General features: G+C 38.9%; 1 protein-coding gene across 1 annotated transcript; it reads left to right on the plus strand.

Annotated features, from left to right (window-relative positions):
- Positions 1 to 15,267: 15,267 nt before the first annotated feature.
- On the plus strand, positions 15,268 to 15,753 carry LOC138890049 (uncharacterized). The gene has a single exon (XM_070173399.1). The coding sequence runs from the start codon at positions 15,268 to 15,270 to the stop codon at positions 15,751 to 15,753; it is 486 nt and encodes a 161-aa protein (XP_070029500.1).
- The last annotated feature ends 8,466 nt before the right edge of the window (positions 15,754 to 24,219 follow it).

The following is a 24,219-nucleotide window of genomic DNA, read 5'->3' on the forward strand; positions in this document are numbered from 1 at the left end:
TTAACACGCATAATAATTAAGGATAACTTGGTGCTACCGGGCCTCAGATATCGAGCCTAGAACCCATACATAATTACTCAGTCCAATTTTAAAAATAATTATTTAATTCCTTAAACTAACAAAATTCTAAAAATATTGAAATTGACACGCATAATAATTAAGGATAACTTGGTGCTACCGGACCTCAAATATCGAGCCTGGAACCCATACATAATTACTCAGTCCAATTTTAAAAATAATTATTTAATTTATTAAACTAGCACACACAATTAATTTTCTTTAAATTATAGTAGACGACATGGACTTTTCGCCTGCGCATCCTGGACCAGCCGAGGATCAGCTATTAGCATTGCAGGGCGACCATAGGTCCTCTTTTGTATGGGAGAGACATCTATCGGATCAGCCTCTCCGTGCTAGGAGACCTGACGATTTGTGGGACTTCATGGCACAACATCATTTCCATGCCCGCGTAGTCGTGCGCCTATAGGCTACAAGCTTCTATACGATTTTTCGGATTGGGCGGATGCAGCTTGATTGGTCTCTCATAACGGCCTTGGTAGAGCGGTGGCGACCGGAGACACACACTTTTCACTTGCCCACTAGAGAGGCCACCATCACGCTGGAGGATGTTCAAGTTTTGTACGGGCTGCACGTAGATGGATGGGCCGTTGCACTGCCCCAGTACATTAGATCCATGACGCGTGGACATTATTTGGATATGCTTGGGCAGTATACTGGTTACAAACCTCAGGGTGACGCTGTACAGAGAGGGGCCAGTCTCGTTGCTTTGTCAGCCATCAGAGATCATATGGCGTTTTTGCACCCAGACATTACCGGCAAGACGGAGGATCTCCATATTGAGCGATACACGAGGTTTGCGCTGCTCCTGCTTTTCTGGGGTGTCTTGTTCCCGAACACTTCGGGAAGTCTAGTGAGTATGCGTTTTCTCCATCATCTGCAGCAGCTAGATGATTTACTCCTGTACAGCTGAGGTGTTTCTGTTCTCGCATACCTGTATAGGAGCATGTGCCGGGCAAGCATACTTTTCCAGGTGGACATATATGGTTTTCTGCCCCTTCTACAGGTGACAACATTTTCGAATACTCTGTTCATTACTCCGAATTTTATATGGTCGAAATGACTCATAAATTTTACGTCAACCTTTTATCTTAGGTTTGGGCCTGGCAGCGGATCATGCCGTTGTAGTCACCTTTACCACCACTTGCGCCTGGTGAGGCTTATCCATTTCTCCCTATAGCTTCTAGGTGGGTTCTCCGGCGTGGGAACTACCGAGGGACCGATGCTCATCATAATCTCCCCTTGTCAGAGATGTGTTAGATATTCTGGTGGCCGGACAGGTAAATATGTACCTACACTTACTTGTTATAAATTGAGTTGTGTTGCACATACTCACTTTTATATTATTATTTGGTAGTTCATCTGGACGCCATACAACGACGAGTTGCTAGCTCAGCTGCCCGATTATTGCTCAGTCGACCGACTGCTTTGGAGCACCTCCGTCCCGATGATCTTCTTCAATATGGTTGAGTATCATGCCACAGAGCGTGTGCTTCACCAGTTTCACCGTCCCCAGCCTATACCGGGGGAGCCTGCATGGGTCCCTACACACTATCAGCGGGATGACCGTGTCAGAGTGGACGATATATTTATGGGATGGCTAGAGTTGCAGGTCCATATTTGGGAGCAGCGAGGTGACCGTATTCCTCCACCACCTTCATTTACCCAGGAGGCCACTCTTCATCTGTATACGTCATGGTACCGCCGTCACACCTGACTGATGATCGGGAACCCCATTTATGTACTTGGCAAGCGCTACAGACCATACGTTGGGAGGCACGAGTCACTGGTATGTTTTTGTGGCTTATTAATATCTTATATTTGTGATATAGCATTATTTTTTTAATATCTTAAGTGTTTCACAGGCTATTGGGCATCACCTGGTCTACCAGTTGGGACAGGAGATGCAGCAGCATGCCGACAGTGCTGCACTCGTTGAGTATGGCCGGCGGGTGGCAGATCTGGCTCGTCGGACCCTGTTTCAAACGAGAGATGGCGCGAGGTTGGATCACAAGGCTCAGTATGTGGCGCCAGAGGACTACCATTGGGGTAGGGCTATCCTACGAGGCAGGGGTAGGGCACGAGGGAGGGGTGCCCCACGAGGCAAGGGTGCCCCACGGGGTTGCAGGGGTCGCGGGGGATGGAGAGGAGGTGGTCCCCAGCAAGGGGGCGTTGAGGCACCTGTCGACCCACCTGTTGAGGGACATGATGAGGATTTTGGAGATGAGGATCTTGGAGATGATCAGCCAGGTTATATACCTCAGGTAGATGAGTCTTCCAGCAGCATGTCGTCGTACAACCTTCAGCTATCTCTGCCAGCATCGCAAGTCACCCCGTTAGGAGCATTGTCGATCACGGGTACATTCGACGGGGATGTAGACCAGTACTTTACATGCCCATCTACCGCAGCTAAGGATCGGCCGACCCGGGATGTGGATGGCGGGAGCAGGTTGAGTTATGCCTCATCCCCAGCGCTTGATGCGGATCTACCACAGGTGCAGGTATGTTTGTATTACTTTAAAATTTCAATTTGTTTTCTTTTCCTTAATGAGCTGCCATTAATTAATTTTTAACTTTCTTATGAAGGCTTCGTCCCAGCCCATCTTTGAGGCCACTACATGCTTTGATGAGGACACCACAGATATATATACTCAGAAGGCCGACGAGACCACGGTGAGAAAATGTTTTTTGACTTAACACGTACAATATAAATATACTTTTTCACATGCTAAGATTAGTACTTGTTTTGTAGGTTGCTGACGGCCCGACGGCCTATTCTTCCGATCCTGCCAACTGTGGTGTCGATGCTGCTGCACATCCTCACATAAAGAGGCGGCTTGATGATGATGATCCAGATAGTGTACCCGGGCGACAGGGGATACGACTCAGGCCAGCAGCAGCACTAAAGCACACAAGCTGCGGGACTCATTGATTTACTTATGTTTTTACTTTGTGTAAATAGTGTATTATGTAAATAATGGTAACAATTATCTTTTAACAATAGTTTTATTTTAATTGCGTTTGAACAACAATTTTACTTTAACAGTACAACATAAACACAAACCTTGCAAACCTAACACAAAAACAAACAGTAGAACTAATGAAAACACTAGACAAAGGAAACATAAAGATACACTACAACGCTCAACACGTACATGCCATTGTTTAGTCACTATCGCCTAGTATTCTCTGCTTCATCCACTCGAGCTTGTTTTCCAACTTTTTTTTCTCTTCTTCCTCCACCTTGAGTTTCGCCTTCAACTCTGCAATTTCTTGCTTGGATTGGCACACTCTGTCCCACTGCCCCGTACACACATCATGAAGATGATAGACCTTGTCTTTGTAATATTCCTGCTCACATGGTTCATCAATCCATACCTTAAAATTACATGTAGGTACGCCGAGTTGCCTATAAAACATGTTCATACACTCCCAGTAGCGGCGTCCAGCTTCTTCCCAACAATCGTACATCATGATTTTGATTCCACAGTCGCACTTTGGGAAATAAAGGGGTTGTCGAAACATTTCTTAAAGAGAAACTTTGGCTTTATGGAAATATTTGCTATAGGTTGTTGTTAAGCGCAGAAAATAACTAGAATGCGCTCGTTATTTATAGGCAAGATTTCACATATAACGTAGTATTATACCACACTTTACATACACGTAAAATGTAGTATTATACCACGCTTTGCATATTAAATTTCTCTGAAACGACGTTGTTTTATCACATGGTTTTCAGCTTTTGCATAACGACATGACAACTCAACAAAGCGTAGTATTATACTGCGCTTTACATATTGCATTTTTCTGCAAGGAAACAACTTTTTCACATGCATTTCTAGCTTTTTCCGAATGAAAAGACAACTCCATAAAATGTAGTACTATACCACGCTTTAAGTATTAAATTTTTCTGCAAGAAAACAACTTTTTTCACATGGTTTTCATCTTTTTCAGAACGACAAGACAACTGCATAAAACGTAGTACTATACAAACATAGTCTTATACCACGCTTTGCACATAATTTTTTTAAAAAAAATTTAGATTGGTGTTCTTTAATAACACCAATACATTGAATATTTGAACAATTCTATGAAGAAAATAATACATTATATAGATAATGGCAACAATTCTAGTTTAATGATACAGGTTATTGTGACAGAATTTGAACAGCAATTTTATTTGAACATGACAACACAAACACAAACACGACAATTCTAATGATACACATAACAAAAACAAACAGTAGAACTAATGAAAACACTTGACAAGGGAAACATAAAGATACACTAGTACGCTCAACACGTACAAGCCACTGTTTAGCCACGGCCGCGTACTACTATTTGCTCCAACCATTGGAGTTGTTCTTCGAGCTTTTTTTTCTCTTCTTCTACCTTATTGAGTTTCGCCTTCAACTCATCAATTTCTTGGTTGGTTCGGCGCTCGCGTATCGCTTGCCTCGTACAGGTAATATGAAGATCATAAATTCTTTCTTTGTAGTACTCCTGGTTACATGGTTCATCCATCCATACCTCAAATCCACATGTAGGCTTGTCGGGTTGCTCATCCTCCTTGTTTATACATGCCCAGTAGCGACGTCCACCATATGGCCACCATTTGTACAAACTGCATTTTTCTGCGCAATAGCACCTTAGGACATAAACAGGTTGTTCAGACATTTCTTAAAGAGAAACTTTGGTTATTGTTAAGCGCAGAACATAAGTATCATGCGCCCGTTATTTATAGTCAATATTTCACACAAAACGTAGTATTATATTGCATTTTAGTTATTTAAGTTAAACGACATGGCAACTCAACAAAACGTAGTATTATACCAAGCTTTACATATTAAAGTTATTCTGCAACAAAACAGGTTTTTCACATGGTTTTCAGCCTTTTCAGAACGACATGACAACTCAACAAAACGTAGTATTATACCACGCTTTACATATTAAAGTTATTCTGCAATTAAACAGCTTTTTCTTCAGTCATTCCAGCTTTTTGAGAACGACAATACAATAGATAAAACGTATTATTGTACCACGCTTTACATATTAGATTTATTTTTTCATACGTAATTTTTTTTATTCCACATTCTTGGTCTTCTTTCCTAACACAGATAAGTTTAATATTTGAACAACCATATCAAAACGTCACGTTAAAAAATAAGATGTAACAAGATTGTGGAACATAATTTTATTTGATATATATTGCAACATACACAAGTACAGACACATATTAAAAAAAAACCAAAACAAAAGACTAGGGGTATCCTTGATAGTTGGGTACATTCGATGAACTTGTACCAGGAGCTGGATTACCTCCGCCACGCACACCATCTGAAGGACATTTACGACGGTCGTGTCCTGGCTGCGAGCATATGCCACATTTACGCGCATAAACGGTGTCACCAATATCCATTTGGTTCCGTATACACATTCTCTTTTTCACTTGCAGCTTGCAATGTCCACATGTGAAGCTCATGTCCCATCAACCAAGTATAGGCTCGTGGATCTATCTTCCGGATCGCTTCTATGTGCCTGGTGAATTTGCACTGCTGGTGCTCAGTCGCAGCCATCCACATTAATTCATGCAAGGCCTTGTCAGGATATTTCTTCTGGAAATTGACCTTCAGGTGCCTCACACAGTAACAGTGGTATGCATATGGTTCCTGCCATTCAAGCAAGTTCCGTACAGAACTTAAAATACCACCATGTCGATCGGATATTAGATAAATACCTGAACGTTGTTTGACAACGTGCTGCTTCAAGTGGTTAAAAAAACGTCCACGTTGCTTCGCTTTCATTGGCACAAATGGCAAAAGCTAGTGGAAATATTTGGCCGTTGACATCAACTGCAACTGCAATCAAAAGTTTAATATCATACTTTCCATAGACATGAGTACCGTCTATGGAAATTACAGGACGACAATGCATAAAACCATCAATTGCTGCTTTAAATGACCAGAACACATAGTTGAAAATATATTCGGTCTATCCGGACTACGCTCACGCCTCCATTTAACAACAGTGCCGGGGTTAAAGTGTTGCAGTGCGGCCATATACCTGGGCAGATTTGAAAAAGACTTATCCCAGTCGCCATAAATAAGTTCAAAGGCATGTTTGCGACCGAGATATGCCTTTCTTTTGGTTATAGTACAACCATACTCTTGGTGGACGGCTGTAATACACTCTTTAATCTTGAACCTAATGATCACTTCCAAATATGAAATCAAGACAAGAGGAATTAAGTCCACATCCAGGTTGAAGTGATTCTCATTAAATGTGTTCATTTCACATCTGTGGGTGCTAATAAATTTACCCACTTTCCACAAACCTGATTTCTTCTTGCTGGTACGCAACATCCAGTGACAACCCATAAAGTCTCTACGACATACAACCTTGTATACCTCCATAGTTGACTCATTTACTATAATCTCACGGCACTCTCTTATACTGTAGATTTTTATAGCCCTAATTAGGCGAGCTTTGTCGGGGAAATACATGCCCTTTGTCATAACAGCTGGTCTAGACTCATCCCACATCGCTGACCGAATTTCGTCATCATCCCTTGTGAGGGCATCCACGTTCAGCATACTTGGCAAATTATCAAGGTAGGGAATATTACGCTCATGAAATGGCACGTGGGACTCGTACACTCTTGGTCTAGTGAGAGGTGGAGGAACATGCTCCCTCGTCAGTTCAGGTTCAACATTCACTTCCTCCTCATCATCACCCTCATCATGGAAGGGTGTGTCATCTCCAGACTCATCTGCATTGTTGTCATAATCACTATCATCTTCCTGACTCTGCGCATCTGCCAACTCACGAGTGAATACATCGTCTATGGGCAACTGTGTGAGGTCAGGAACATCAAGAAGCTCGTTTTCACTTCACAAAAAGAACAAAATGATAAGTTACCCAACTAGATAAATACTTTAGAAATAGATATATCACTTTACTTACAAGTCGTACTGTCTTGACGTTTCATGATGGATATTTTCTTGTTGGTGATGACTCCCGGATGGACCATCGTGGTCCAATACTCCAGAACTATGCATATTCCAACCAGGGGCGGGGTCATAACTTGTAAATTTATATCCGGACGGTACCCCCTATGAAAAATATGAGTGTTAATACAAATCCAATTCAAACATAAAATAAACATCGCTAAAGCGTAGAAAAATTGAAGTTTACCAGTCGTCTTGTGGATTATATAAAGTCGAAAAATTATTTTGTGGTTGCTCATTCGCCGGTGGTGACAAGTTTAAATCAAGGCAAGCTCTTTCATCGGCAATCTGTCCGGCAAAAACTGCTCCAGAATAACCACCAGATGACTGGGGGTATCCCTACTATGCACGCCCTCATTATTGGGAACGCCTTCCACCTTAACGTACATTTCCAACAATTTTATTACAATAAATTCCCTGTATTCATCCGGAATTCGCAAAAAATCTCTAAGAGTTTCATCATCTTCGATGTTAAAACTCAAAGTAATAAGCAAACCCATGCGGAGTCACTGAATACGGAAATCTACCGGTTACTTTAAGGTTAACCGAACGCTTCCTCTAACTCATTTTTTTACGTAACAACGATACCAATTTATCGTACTCCATTGTAAGCGGCAATTTAACATGACATTGTGGAGGTGAGCTATACCTCACAGAGTTATTCTCCAGCACAACCTCACCCCCAATATAATGAAACCCTTATTTTTGGCTCTTCAGACATTGTAAAAAAATGATTGATAAGAAGAAGAGAGAAGTATGAACGGAAGTTTGAAGGAAAGTATTGAATGGATTTTCATAAAATTCAAACGCCTTTAAATAAGCTTAGGGTGCAGATTTTTTTTTAATGTAAAATGCAGTACAATACCACGTTTTATGTATTTGAATTATTGGTATGTCAGTTATCCGCAGAACACTTATTGGTGGGCCCACATTTTAAAGCAAAACGCAGTATAATACCGCATTTTCCTTAAACGCAGTATTGTAGTGCGTTTTGCATTAAAAAAAATATTCCCATCAGGTTCTGCAGAAGTAGGCCCAATATTAACAGGGAAACGCAGTACAATTATGCGTTTTCCTTAAAAAAATTAATTTTTTAATAATACACAGTATAGTACGACGTTTTACTTTAACGGCTAACTTTCTGTTAAAGTAAAACACAGTATTATATTGCGTTTTAGTTATTTATGTAACTTTTTTTTTTAGTAGTAGAAATGTATTTTTTGCCCAAAAAGATATTAGAAAAGTTTCGGACTCCAAGTACGCGGGCCTTAAAAAACATAAAGGACTTTTCTCTATTTAGTTTTCTGTCAATTTTGCATAATTGAAATGATATCTTCATTTGTGAATCTCAAAGGGAAATTAGATTACTTTTCCTCTAATGTTCGTTACTCGTCTAATAGCCCGTTTGACCAAGTTTTTTTTTGGCCAAAAGTGCTTTTTTTAGCCAAAAGTATTTTTGGTCTCAATTTGAGGTGTTTGACCAAGCTTCTGAAAGGAAAAAAAGTGCTTTTGAGGAGAAACAGAAGCAGTTTTGGAGAAGCAGAAAAATAGCTTCTCTCCAAAATCATTTTTTTGAGAAACATTTTTGAGAAAAATACACTTAGAAGCAGTTTTTTAAAGCTTGGCCAAACACTAATTGCTACTCAGAAGTGATTTTCAAACTAATTAGGCAAACACAAACTGCTTCTCACCAAAAGTACTTTTGAGAAAAACACTTTTAAAAAAAAAACACTTGTCAAAATAAATTAATTTTTGTAACTTGGCCAAACGGGCTATAAATCAATTAAGAAAAAGCAAATAGTACTTCTTTATTTTCTGCTTTTGCTCATTTCTCACTTTCTTTCCTTTCCTACTTCCTAACAATGGACAAAGAATCTTTGTCGTTTGGGCACTGAAAATGGGCCCCACATGCTGAACAGAAAACTCCAAGTGGCTTAGTGATTAAATAAAAAATGTACTACTAATGAAATGCAAATATGCAATTGTCCTAGATATTTTCTGGGAACTCTTGGAGCTGTCAGCCTTAATTTGACTAATAAGAAAATGATTAAGGAGGCCTAATCATGCTTTAGTTTAATAATAGAGGTAACAATAATTCAAATCAGACACTATAAACAAGGGGAGAATATTGCCAAAGTGACTGTTAACCTTGTTTGCTTTGTCTACTTGTCCTCTTTTAAATTTACTAATTCTACTCTTTGTGTTAGTAACCTTTAAGGTGACTGTTGTGAAAAAAATTAGAGGAGTTGGATTATGTTAGCAACAATTAAATATAATAAAATCAGGAAAACTCTTGGGGACCAAGTCACACTTGTAGCTGAACAATATGTGGACATAAAGAATCTTTGTTTAGCATAGCTATTTAAATAGAGAAATTAAAATAATTACATTTTTATAGAGAAACTTTTCCCCAATTAAAAGAAATGTATGTAGTAATTTATTTTTTTAAAAATAAAAATACATCCTAGCTATCTTGAAGCGTGCAATTTAATTCTTCACCAATTATATCAAGTGAATCACTCAATAAGGAAATTTTGGTGGTGATCCTCCATAGTACAATTTAGTATATATTAGCTGACTTCCTCTTCTCAAAATAAGCTTATTAATTTATCAAAGGATATTTTAGTAAACCCACTCAACCAAGGCAAGTTGTATCAAAAGTTGACCTTTATTAGTGGTTGCATATATACTTCATTATGGGTAAATGACCACATAAATAATTAAAGAAAACAAGTTGAGAGTGGGGAAAGCACGTTTTACTGTTGACTTTCTTGCCATGGTAGGATTTAGAGTATTTGTTGCAAGTTTTATTTTGGATCATACAACTGTTTAATTGTTAATCATTTGTTTACTTAATTTTTTCTTTAGGGGAAACCATGAAAAAGGGATTAATGTTGTCAAATTTAAGGAAATGTCGGTGTTAATCCAATGTTAGTAATGCAAATTAATCCATAGAAAGGCTTCTACAAATTTGTTGTAGAAAGACGTGCTTATAAAAAAAAAATCTTCTAAAAGCACTCTTATATAGAAAATACTGTTAGGACCGAGAAAACTAGGTGTTATGCGGAAGCTAGCAAAACAAACCTTCAACGACGATAAATCAGACAACAAAGGAGAAATCTACCAAAAGAGACACAAACATTTAACGTGGTTCAGTCAACTGACCTACGTCCACCGCAGAGATGAGCAATCCACCATATAAAAAGAGAGTACAAAATATCGAGAGAACAATCTCATGAAGAGGCAAACACAAGTGACACACTAACACTTGTCCCGTAAAGTTCTCCCCCTAAACACTACTCTCAAGCCCCTATGGCTACATTGTGGATGCTACTGAATGAGAAGGACGTATCTTCAATTTATAGAACTCCAAACCTTTTCCTACAAGAAAAGGACTAGCCAAGTATAGGAGAATTATAATTTCCTTCTACAAAAAGGAAAACATAATTAAGGTAATTATTTTGCCCTTTCCTTCAACAAATAGGAAAAACAAATATGGTAAGAAAATTATGGCAAACACCTAACAAATACTACCGTACATAAAATTAAAACTACCACTCTGAACGGAATTAATAGAGCACTTGCATTAGTCGTCTACCAATCGAACTCAATGGTGTTAATCGAATGGAATATAATATTTACCTGTTTTACTGATAATTGTCAACTAAAATCAATTCGATGAATTTCTTTCTCTTTCATAATTTATTTCAGTTGGATACTTTCGGTTTAATTTGTTTTAATTTGTCAAGTTTGAAACATACATGTCACACATTATAAATCTTTTCTCATCTTTGATAAGTTTAAAGAAGTGGTTACTTAAGTAGATAACGAAACTCCTTTATGACATGCAAATATGAGTATTTTCTTATACCATGCATTCCTTTCTTATCAAAGTGTTATTAAAATAGGTCAATCATCTCTTTATTCATCAAGATTTTTTATATCTTTTTTAAATTTGAAATGGTATTTTATCGGTAATTTTGGAATTAAATAAAACATATCATTATTTAGGTTTCATATTGATTTTTGCATTTAATTGTTAAATTTGGTTAACCGAAAGCGTACATTAACAAAAAATATTTTTAAACAAATAAAAAAAATAACTATCATGTGTTACAAAAAAAAAATCCTCTATAAGAATATTTTAATAAATTATATGTTTGTCAGTTTTTTAAAATTTTTACTGAACATATATTCACTTATTAAAATTTTATCTAAACTTTTGATAAATTAAAATTAAAATAATATTCATTCAACCAAAAAATTCAAAAATCCGATAAAAGTAAACCAATGTAGTTTGTCAGATCTGTTTTTCTTAAAAAAAAAAAAGAATTGAACTATATAAGAAAAGAGACCAAAGCAAACCTCAAAGGCAACGGGCAGGAACAAAAAGCCACCCAAAGAAGACGAGGATGCGGAAAGTATGGAGATTCAGTGGCTGACAAGTGACAACAGAAAACCGGGCAGCAAAATCACGGGCAGGGGACATAAATATCTTTTACAAGATATTTTGAACAAGGGCCTCACATCTCCTCAATTGTATCCAATGGCTAACAAGCATTTGATTTTTATTCTTTAAAAATTCATTTTATTTTGTATTTTTCTTTTCAAATCCTGATCTATCTAGGACACGTGGCTCAATCACGTGTGTGATATAAATCTTCTTCTTCTTCTCTGTCCTTAGATCTATTCTTCTCTTATTCTTCATGTCATGTGCATGAAACATTCATGTCATTGATATTTTACACATATACGTGTCGACTTTTGATTGGTTGAACGCCGCTGTTGAAATGGTTGTCTTCTTGTTCTCTGATTGGAATTTATTTTTTATTTTTAGTTCAACAGAACTTGGTGTCCTTTTCTTCTGAATTAAAACACTCCATTATTGAAATGTGATACTTTATAAAGTTTTAACATTCTCAGTTTTAACATGGTTGTGATTGGAATCGAGAAAGCTAAAAGTTCATCCCTCGTCGAGAGACTTGCATTATGCATAATTGTCCATAGATTCTTGTAGTTAGTCTTTCTCCTCTAAAAATTAAGTTAATCATGATCTGTATAACTTTTTTCAAACATGTAAACTTATATTTCTATTAAAGAATATAATTAAAATCATGTACGATTTTTAGTTGTCTTAACTCTCAATATTTCGTATTTTGAAATTCGTTTAAAAACAGTTTAAGTACCACTAATTACTTTTCTTATTTAACTTCAACAAATATCAAGGAGTTTTTTTTTTTTTTTGGGGGGGGGGGGGGGGGGTGGGTGTGTGGAGAAGCCAATTAAAATAATCAAAATGTCAATAGAACAATCTTGAATGAATGGAACAAGGGAGAGGTTACATGATGAAGTGAAACTTCTTCCAACGCACTCACATAAATTAAAATAAAATAATTGAGGAAAAGTGATACAGGTCGGTGCCAACTGATAAAGTTGTGATTAAATTAATTAGTAGCTTAATCACCTTGGTAATTACTTAATTGTACGAAAATCTCAAGTGGAATATCGTGGCTTCCTGTTAGCCGTCGACGTGACACTCAAATAGAAGCTTGTCGTCAGTCATGGTCTCTACACTCCATAGGACCAATCAAAGTCATATAAGTCAGTGTCCTAGTAAGTTTTGGAAGGTTGGAGAGCGATAAATTAAAAAAGTAGGCATTTATGGTATTATTGAGACCATTAGAAAGGATATTCTTGTTAGGGTATCATAAAATGGATCAAACAACTCTTTTGGTTTTAGGAGATTGTAGTAAGATTGAGATTAAAATTGTGTTTTGATAATAAATTCGCATTTCGCAATACAAAATTTTTAACGGAGATTGCTAAAGAGTGTGGTCAGAGTTTTATAAGGAAAGCAGTAGCACGCACGGAAGAAAGGCCATAATTCCAGCCATACCCCATGATCCTTTGGACACGATCCATGGCGTCCTGGCAAGCCTCCCAACGCCTAGCACCATGCACGATCCCGTGGTTTTGGCAGTGCCAACTGACAAATGTGCATGTGCCTATGTCGCCCCACATATAGCCCTCGCCAGCGCCGAGTCGCAAGCAAATGCCAACAGTGCCGCGCACACAGGACCTGATACCAACTGTTACGCAACACCTTCCTAAGATTCCTTGGAAGAGAGACACAATGTCGTCCAAGTAGACCACTATGAATTCGTCAATGTACTCTCGGAAGACTTGGTTCATCAGGGTGCAAAATGTGGCTGCAGCATTAATCAAGCCGAATGGCATGACCAGAAAATCGTACGACCCATATCTTGTCAAAGACGAAAAACAAAAGCATGCTGATCAAAATCGTGGCTTTGTTGAATACCAAGTAGGAGACAAAGTGATGGTAAAAATCCCAAAGTGATACTTATTTGCAGGGGTCCATGACCCTCGCCTATTGCAAAAATAAATTGGACCATGTTCCATTGAGAAACGCATTGGGAAAGTTGCATACCGGGTGGATACCCCAGCCTGGTGGAAGATTCATCTAGTCTCCCATGTCAGCCTTCTGAAACCTTTTCGGGAAGACATGGAGGATTCTAACTCACAATACCCAGTATTCGAGGCCCTAATCCAACCGAAAAAGGCGTGTAGAAGCTATTCTCGATGATCGAGTGATTCATGCTTCAATGAAATATCACCAAGAGTTCTTGGTGAAATGACTGGGCTATGATGCAGAGGAGAATATTTGGGAGAAGGTAACAAACTCAAAGCCTACAAGAGCCTGATTGATGTTTTTCTTGCAAGTAAGGCACCGAGAACATCGCCAAATCAGGTGGGGAAGAATGTCATGGACGGCTTTCCAGCCATGCCCCATGACCCGTTGGACGTGAACCATGGCATCTTGGAAAACTCCAGATGCCTAATGCCATGGACGACACCGTGGTCTTGGCCGTGCCAAGTGACAAATGCGCATGTGCCTATGTTGCCCCACCGATAGCCCTTGCTAGCCACTAGCTATAGTCAGATGCCAATAATGCCGCGCGCGCAGACTCTAATGCTAAAGACAAGGTTGCTACCAAGTGTCAACGGACCTGCTTCTACCTTGTAGGAATCTAAGTCTTTCATTCTCGATTCTCTTTTATGTTCTCTGATAGGTTACAAGTACTTTGGTCATAAGTACTTTGCTTTATGTTTTGATGATCTAACAAACTTACTATCCAGAACCATATAAGGAACCTGTTACACATTTACAAGACATTAAGATCACAAGGTTCCAGTTCGGGATATAGCTTGCGTTATGATTCAACTCTTCAGATTGGAAGGAACAGCTGAGGGAACAGGTCCCTACCGGTTCTCGAGGAAACTGTACGAAGTCAACTCTCCGGTTGGAAAGTTGCTGCCTGCATACGCTACACTGCAGGAACTGTGTTGTAGTCAACTTTCCAAAGAAGACTTTTTACCTACCTTGCTTACATCATTGTAAGTGATGTCACACATGTATATATACAATTAAGGGAGGTAAAACACATTCATTTGAACATTTGACAAGCTCACTCACGTGACCATTCAACAAGCAAGTTTCAAGTACTTCAAGAACAAAGAACAAAGCAACTACGGACTAGTTCCCTCATCAAGTCATTGTATGTCCTTAGTTGAGTTGTAACTTTATAATATTTCTTCAATTGTAATTCCTATCTAGCTTGTTATAAGCATTCTATAGGAACCCCTTTGTAAACCTTAAACCAGTGTGTTTGAGTCTTGGCTAGAGTTAGTCATGTTGTAAAGTCTTTGTAATAGAGTTATTACAAAGTGGCTTGAAATAGAGTATTACAAGTTAGTGAAAGATTAAGAGGTTAATTCCTAGGTTGCATAGGTTGTAATCTAAAAGTTGCTCATTATTGAAGTTGAAATCCTACAAGGGTAGGTCGTGGCTTTTAATCCCGTTAATCTAGGAATTTTCTACATAAAATTCCTCTTACCATTTAATTACTGTTGTGAATATGCACTGTTGAATCTGATAGAGAACTTGACTCTTTATAGAGTTTGGTGGACCCTTACATTCTATCAATTGGTATCACCGCGTGTTCTTTCTATTAGGTTAACACCTAGAAAGGATCCTCATGGCTGCTCCTCCAAACTTCGAAGAAGGTCAATCTACTTACAGACCACCTAGGTTCAATGGACAATATTATGGACGGTGGAAAACTAGAATGCATGACTTCATCATGGCTGAAGATTCTGAGCTATGGGATGTCATTGTGATGGACTTGTTCCTACCAAAAACCTTGGCGACCCACCAGTAGCCATTCCCAAGACAAGGAAAGAATTCAACGATGCGGATAGAAAGGCCATAGAGAAGAACTTTTGTGCAAAGAAAATTCTGATGTGTGGTATTGGTACTGATGAATACAACAGGATATCAGCATGTCAGTCAGCCAAAGAAATTTGGGAAGCCCCTCAAACATCTCACGAAGGAACAACACATGTCAAGCAATCCAAAATCGACATGCTCACAATGGAATACGAGCTCTTCAGGATGCAAGACGATAAATCTGTCCAAGAAATGCATACCCGGTTCACCTCCATCATTAATGAACTTTACTCTCATGGTGAAACTATTCAAAGAAACAAGTTGGTTAGAAAAATCCTAAGTGTGCTACCCAGTTCTTGGGAAAGCAAAGTGAACGCCATTATAGAAGAGAAAGGCTTACATGAGCTAACTATTGATTAGCTTGTTGGCAATATAAAAACATATGAAATGAAGAAGAAGAAGGACAGTGAAAGAAGAGAGCCCAAGAGGGAGAAGAACCTGGTCCTTAAGACCGAAAAACAATGACTCAAGTGGTGAGGATGGTGATAAGGCAAACCTAACAAGAAGATTCCAGAAGATGGTTCGCATGAATGGAGGCATTCCAAAAAGGGGAAGTTCTAGCAAGCCAAAGAATTATGACCTCTGTCATAAATGTGGCAAGCCAGGATATTTTATCAAGGATTTACCTCTCCTAAAGCATGATCAGTACAAGAACAACTCTAATAAAGCAGCCAAAAGGAACCTGGTTCCTGACAGACGCTTCAATAAAAAAAATGCCATTGACAATGTCGTGAGACAAACTCTTGCTGCATGGAGAGATTCATCAAGCGAATCTGTAGAAGATGATGAACCAGGTAATAGCTCTATGATGGCAGTATAAAGTGAAGCAACCGAGTATGATTCAATTTTTGCTTTGATGGCCTAGTCTGATGATGAATATGACGATGATGATGAGGTAAATTTTCTGGATGTTCAGAGAAATCTAAAATCTTATTCTCCTAAGAAACTCATGTATTTGGCAAATGTGCTAATCGACGCTTATCATAGTCTTATAAATGACAGGGATGTCTTAACAGTTGAACTAGGAGAAGCAGAACAATCTAAAGATGACCTAGTAATAGTTGCAGTTGATTTAAGAGAGTCAATTGAGAGCCTAAAGAAATAAAGAAATGTCTTAGAAAAAAGGATTGAAAATGTAGAACAATAAAGAGATGACCTTCTAGTGGTAGTAATGGATTTGAAAGAAACTATTGGGAAACCTAAAATGGAGAGTAGGGCTGAAAATTATCAAAAAGGAAAGGAAGTTACAAGCGAGGCACACATTAAGCTTAAAAGTGAGATAAATTCAGTGAAGTTTAGTCTGTGTGCTGAGCTTGAATAAAACAAACAACTTCAGGAAGAACTAGGTAGAGTGAAAAATGATCTTAAAAAATCACTCAAGTGGACCTAGTCCTCTGATGCTATCACTGCCATGTACAACAACAATGGTGGAAACGGGCAGGGGATTGGGCTTCAAAGGGAAAAGATTCCTTACAACCCTCATAGCAAGTACGTTATTGTACCTGACAATTGGTTTTGCACCCACTGCGGTAACAATGGGCATCTTAAAGAAAACTGTAAGGCTAGATTTCAGTCACAGCAGAAAAACAAATCCTTTGCTGAAAAAGTAACTACAAGTAGAGAACCTAGTCCCTCATTTAAAAAACGTATAATGCATGCGTGGACCAAAAAATCCCCGATTCACCCCTTTCATCATTACAAGGGACCCAAATTAGTTTGGGTTCCTAAAGCTAACTTCTAATTCTTCTTGTGTAGGGAACAGTGAAAGGAAGCAACCTACAATGGTACATGGAAAGTGGCTGCTCAAAGCATATGACTGGAAGTACAAATGATTTCTTTTCACTTAAGGCCCTGCAAGGAGGGAGTGTATTATTTGGAAATGACAAAATGGGATACATTCTGGGAATCAGAAGGATTGGGAAGTCTCCCTCTCACTCAATCGAAAATGTGTACTACGTGAACGGGTTAAAGTACAGCTTGCTAAGCATTTTCCAAATCTGTGACAAGGGAAATAAGGCGGAATTTGTGTCAAAACATATACAGTCACAAACCTGGTGACTGGTGAGGTGGTGCTGTGGCAAAAAGATACAAGAATATCTATGCAACTGATTTTAAGTCTCTGAAGAATGGTGATCTAAGTTGTCTAGCACTGTTGATAATGATACTGAATTATGGCACATGAGGCTAGGTCATGCAAGCTTCACATTGTTAAAAAAATTAGTCAGAAAGGACCTGGTTCGTGGTCTACCTAAGTTAAGATTCAAGGATCACAAAGTGTGTGATGCATGTGTAAAAGAGAAGCAAGTCAGATCCTCATTCAAGCCCAAAAAGGAAGTCAATATCGCAAGGCCACTTGATCTCCTTCACATAGATCTATATGGACCTATGAGGGTGCCAAGTAGAGGAGGAAAGAAGTACATCTTTGTGATAGTTGATGACTATTTTAGATTCACTTGGACTTTGTTTTTCAGGACCAATAATGAAACCTTTGAAGTGTTTATTGCCTTTGTCAAAAAGATCAAAGTGAATATGGGTAATAAAGTAGCTTGCATTAGGTTTGATAATGGGACGTAGTTTGACAATGTCAAATTCAATGAGTTCTGTACTGAAAATAGCATCACTCACAATTTTTCAGCTCCAAGAACACCTCAACAAAATGGTGTTGTGGAGAGGAAGAATATAACTATTGAAGACATGGCAAGAACAATGCTAATTGACAGTAGGATCGCAAAATATTTCTAGGCAGAAGTTGTCAATACTGCGTGCTACTTGGTAAACAGGTGCATGATCAGGTCCCTTCTGAACAAAACTCTATATGAACTGCTGAATAGAAGGAAGCCCAAGCTGACACATCTAAGAACTTTTGGGGTGTCAATGCTTTGTTCATAACAATGGAAAGGAAGCTCTTGGAAAGTCCGATGCCAAAAGTGATGAAGGAATATTTATGGGATACTCATCTCAAAGCAAATCTTAAAAGGTTTACAACAAAAGGACTCAATGTGTCGAAGAAAGCATATATGCGATCTTTGATGAAGCTCACCTAACCTGTGAGAAGGACAGACATGTTGATCAAGATAGAGAGCCCTTATCTGTGCCAGGTGAAGTAATTGACATGGCAAATGGAAAGGCAGACTTGATGAGCCATGTTAAGGAATCCAGTAAAGAAGATGCAAATACATCTCCATCAATTGGAGAGGAACCTGGTCCCCCGATTACAACAACTAAAGCTGAAAACAGGGTTGTTGATGCAGTTTAAGGAACTCCACTCTGTGAAGTAAGAAGCGCTCAAGAACCCCAGTCAGATATACCTGGTTCCTCTACCAATGAGACTCAGGCACCAAAATGGAGGTTCAAAAGTTCACATCCTCTTGACAACATAATCACTCCTCTTGACTCAGATCGAAAGCAAGAAAATCACTTGTTTTTTCAGCTTTTCTTTCCCAAATAGAACCCAAAAATATAAAAGAAGCATTGAAAGATGTAGACTGGATCACAACAATGCAAAAGGAGCTGCATCAATTTGAAAGGAACAAGGTATGACACCTGGTTCCTCGACCTGCTTATTGAACCATTATAGGAACCAGGTGGGTATTCAGGAACAAACTTGATGAGTTTGGAAATATAACAAGAAACAAGGCAAGGGTTGTGGTTCAAGGCTACAATCAGGAAGAAGGGATTGGTTATGATGAAACATTCGCTCCTGTAGCTCGAATGGAATCCATTAGAATTCTAATTGCCTTTGCATCTCATATAGAGTTCACACTGTTCCAAATAGATGTCAAAAGTGCATTTCTAAATGGCTATCTGAAAGAAGAAGTCTATGTAAAGCAACCTCCTAGTTTTGAGTGTCACGAGCACCCTAATTATGTGTTTAAACTGGATAAGACATTGTACGGGTTAAAACAGGCTCCCAGGGCTTGGTATGAAAGGTTGTTAAAATTCCTTATGGAAAATGGCTTTGTAAGAGGGAAGATTGACAACACCCTTTTCTAAAGAAACGAGGGAGGAACCTGCTCATTGTTCAGGTGTATGTTGATGATATCATCTTTGGAGCCACAACTGACTCTCTCTGCGAAGAATTTGCAAAACTCATGGGGAGTGAATTCGAGATAAGTATGATGGAAGAACTGAATTTCTTCCTAGGATTTCAAGTGGAACAATCTAAAAAGGGAACATTGATAATTCTGCAAAAGTACATCACTGAGCTGCTAAAAAGGTTTGACATGGAAGCATCAAAAGTTATTGACACACCTATTGCCACAACCACTCGTCTAGACATGAATGAACCTGGTTCCTCTGTAAATCAGACCATGTATAGAGGGGTCATAGGGTCACTATTGTATCTCACTGCAAGCAGACCAGACATTGTTTTTAACATTGGTCTCTGTGCAACGTTTCAATCCAATCCAAAGGAATCTCATCAGAAGGCTGTCAAGAGAATACTGAGATATCTCAAAGGAACACCGGACCTGGTCTTCTATTATCCTTCAGGAGACAACGTTGATCTTATTGGGTATGCTGACACTGATTATGCAGAATATCTGGTGGACAGGAAAAGCACGTCTGAATGGAACACTTCCTAGGTTCCTGCTTAATCTCATGGAGCAGAGCTCTGTGGCACTTTCAACTGTAGAAGCTAAATATGTAGCAGTTGCCTCTTGCTGTGCTTAACTTTTATGTATCAAGTAACAATTGGAAGATTTTGGAGTATTCTCAGACTGTGTGCCTCTCTTATGTGATAATACTAGTGCACTCAACATGGCAAAAAATCTAGTTCAACATAAGAGGACTAAGCACATTGATGTATGTCACACTTCTTCAGAGACAATGTTGAGAAAGGGCTTACATGTATGAAATTCTGCAGCACTAAAGATCAAATTGCAGATATATTTGCCAAAGCCCTGAGCAGAGAACACTTCGAGCAAAATCGTTTGGCATTGGGGTTGATAAAACCCAATTGTGAACCTGGTCCCTCAATGATTGGCTATGAAATAAAGGTTAAGGTAAACTTAGCTAAAAGGTATTTTCTGGCAAAGTCTAACTCATCTCTATACCGTTACAGGTAGACACGCTTGATGATTACAGAGCAAATAAGCAATTGAGGATGTATACACTAGTAAAAAGGGCAAAGCTTACAGATAAGAGATTAGTCAGGGAACCTGATTCTCTTGACACAGTTAGTAGTTTCTTTGTTCTCTCGTGCACAATTCTGAACAATTAAAACAAGTGCCACACCATCAGATGTCAGTTTTAGTTTTGTGTCTTTTGAGCCCAAATGTCTCACCAGTCAAAACACCAATGCCAGACTCTCCTCCTCATACTACAGATAACCAAAACCCTAGAACAGAGTCACCCCCACACTCCATCTCCTCTCCTACCCATTCAAGTTCCTATTCTCACAAGAGTCACCAAGCATCAACTCTCACAAGAGGTGTTGCCCAGAGCTCTTCTTTTACCTTGCTAGAAAAGAGGGATAAAATGAGTATTGCTGAGAATAAAGAAAATCGAAAAATCTCAAGTTCTCCTGTAGAAGAAGAGTCAAAGGTAGACCAGGTTGAGGGAAATAAAATCATCGACTCAACAAAGACTGCTCCTGAACCCCTGTCCATAGGTACCGCTTCTACTTCTCTTGAGCTTCTCATGAATCTACAAGAAAAGGAAGCAATCAAAAATATGATGTCCATCGCCAATGAAGGGGTTTTTGTCGAAGGAAGTGAGGATGGTATTAAGACTCAGGGGGAAGAATCTGAGCCTGTTGGAGAAGGTAATGAGCTTGTGCATGTTGATCCTTCAACACATGAAGATGCTACTGGGGAACCTGCTGAAGGACCTGATTCGCCTTCGGAGGATCCAACTCTGGGTACTTCTCAGGAATCCCAGGTCAGTACTGACCCTGCTCCCTCTCCTTATTTAGATGTTGAGCCTCAAAGTGTGATTATGACTGAGACAAGCCCTGTGTCTGAAAATTAAAAAGAGGATAGTGAAGAAGATTCTGATGACCTAGCAATTACTGGTTGCCTAGGCGTAGAGTAGTTGTTGGTGAAGAGCCAACTCCTAAGTGACCCACAATAAGGTTGCAAAAAAAGGAGGTTTTTGAGTCTACTCTTAACAGTCAAACTAAGTCAAGGAGAAGAAAATTAGTGAAAGATGGCAAAGTTGTAAATGAGAAGATAGTGCATGTTGTGAATGTGGATGAAGAAGAAGCGAAGGAACCTAGTATGTTGACTAGGAAGATATCACAAAAGCATGGTCTTTTAAAGCCAAAAGGGGGATCTTTTGTGATTGCTAAATGTATGACTAGGTCTGCTGATGCTGCTGCTACTAGGAATATGGAGAAAGAATCAGGTGAAAAATCTGTGAAGTCTGATAAAAAGGAGAAAGGTGTTCGCAAGAATGCTAAGAGAAAGGTTGATACCGATAAGGAACCTGGTTCCTCAAAGAAGGCCAAAGTTGGTAATCCGGGGAGTGCTGGGAAAGAGAGATTGAGAAGTCAAAAGGTACTGTGGGGGCGCACATTTGCCTCTGATGTCTTGGAGGAGGCTGGTATGAGACAGTTGGTTGAGATCTGTGATTTCCAAAAATGGTCACACTTGTTCACAAGTGATGCTGCTAGGGTATATGAGGAGGAAGTTCAAAGTTTTTATGCTGACTTATACAAGGTTGAGGATGGTCACATTTGTGCCTTTGTGAATGAGGTTGATGTGGTAATAGACTCTGCCTTGATGGGATCTATTACTGGTGTGCCTACTGAAAAGATGTCTAGTGTTCAGGGATCTTGTACTCAGAACTTCAGAAATGCAATCTTGAAGGACAGAGTAGTTCAGCAGGGGGAATGTGTTAAGAAAAAAGCCCTTCTTCCTGTTTATCAACTGCTATTTGAGATGGTAAATAAATTGTTGTTGCCTCAAGCTGAGTGAAGATTCATAACCTCTCGTGTAGGCCTGTTCCTCATGGAAGCACTGGACAACTTCGCTACCATCAATCTGCCTGGGATCATGATAGAGCACTTATATAAAGTGGCAGACTTTAAATATGGTAATCATGGGCTGCCATATGGGTTCCTTCTTACCAAGGTCTTTGAGTACTTCAAGGTTCCTCTCGGACCAATTAAAGTGGGTGACAAATAGCAAACTTTTTCAAAAAGCACTCTTGAAGAATATGAGTGTATAGAGAAATTTTGAGGGGTTGCAAGCACTTCTACCGTTTCTTAGTTAATAAATGCTCAAAATAGTTCTACTACTAAGATAAGGCAATTAAAAGCAAGGAATGATATCCTTTAGACTCAGATAAGTCAGCTGCAAGAGGCACATGGTTCCAGTCGCTCTCAAAGCGAAGAGGTTACTCGCCTGACAAAGGAGAACACTGAGCTCAGAAAACAAAAGGAGGACTTAAAAGAAAGACTGCTCAATGAGCAAATGCTCGAATGAATTTAGTCCTCCAAACAATTTCCTCTGCCTTCAAACCTTCTCCTCCCAATGCTTCTTAAAGTCTGTCCCCTCAGTGTCCAGTCTATAAACCAGCTTGTGCTCTTGTCTGTCTGTGTCAGTTCTTATGATGATATCTTATGGTATTTTTGTTAATTGTTCTAATTTGTGGATGTGGAAGTAACATTGACACTGCTCATGCTGTAAATTCCAAAACTATGTTAATGCAAGCTTTTCCCTTGTTGCTGTTCATACCGTGCTTTTATGCTCTGTTCTTAATCATGACTGTGTGTACATAAGTGGCATGAGTTAACTTAAAACTAGACTTCCTTCTTGCTTAATTACCTGTTTCTAATTTTTTTTATAATGCCAAAGGGGGGGGGGAATAATTGCACTGGTTAAGGGGGAATGCAGAGATTCAGGGGAAAACTTAAGGTCATTCTGGTTCACAGTCTGGTTATATGTGTGGGTTATTTAATTATGAGTTTGTCATCATCAAAAAGGGGAAAATTAATAGGTTACAAGTACTTTGGTCATAAGTACTTTGCTTTATGTTTTGATGATCTAACATACTTACTATCCAGAACAAGATAATGAACCTATTACACATATACAAGACCTTAAGATCACAAGGTTCCAGTTGTGGATCCAGTTTGCGTTATGATTCAACTATTCAGAGTGGAAGGAACAGCTGAGGGAACAGGTTCCTACCGGTTCCCGAGGAGACTGTACGAAGTCAACTCTCCAGCTGGAAAGTTGCTGCCTGCACACGCTACAGTGGAACAGTGCTGCACTCAACTTTCCAGGGAAAACTTTTTATCTACCTTTCTTACATTATTGTAGGTGATGTCACACATGTATATATACAATCAAGGGAGGTAAAACACATTCACTTGAACATTTGACAAGCTCACTCATGTGACCATTCAGCAAGCAAGTTTCAAGTGCTTCAAGAACAAAGAACAAAGCAACTACGGACCAATTCTCACATCGAGTTATTGTATGTCCTTAGTTGAGTTGTAACCTTGTAATAGTTCTTCAATTGTAATTCCTATCTAGCTTGTTTAGAAGTATTCTATAGGAACCCCTTTGTAAACCTTAAACCAGTGTGTTTGAGTCTTGGCTAGAGTTAGTCATGTTGTAAAGTCTTTGTAATAGAATTATTACAAAGTGGCTTGTAATAGAGTATTACAAGTTAGTGAGGGATTAAAAGTTTAATTCCTAGGTTACATAGGTTGTAATCCAAAAGTTGCTCTATAGTGAAGTTGAAATCCTACAAGGGTAGGTCGTGGTTTTTAATCCCGTTGAGCTGGAAATTTTTTATGTAAAATTCCTCTTGCCATTTAATTATTGTTGTGAGTGTGTACTGTTGAATTTGATAGAGAACTTGGTTCTCTATAGA

This window comes from Nicotiana sylvestris, chromosome 4 (genome assembly GCF_000393655.2).
Source record: "Nicotiana sylvestris chromosome 4, ASM39365v2, whole genome shotgun sequence".
NCBI classification, from domain to species: domain Eukaryota; kingdom Viridiplantae; phylum Streptophyta; class Magnoliopsida; order Solanales; family Solanaceae; genus Nicotiana; species Nicotiana sylvestris.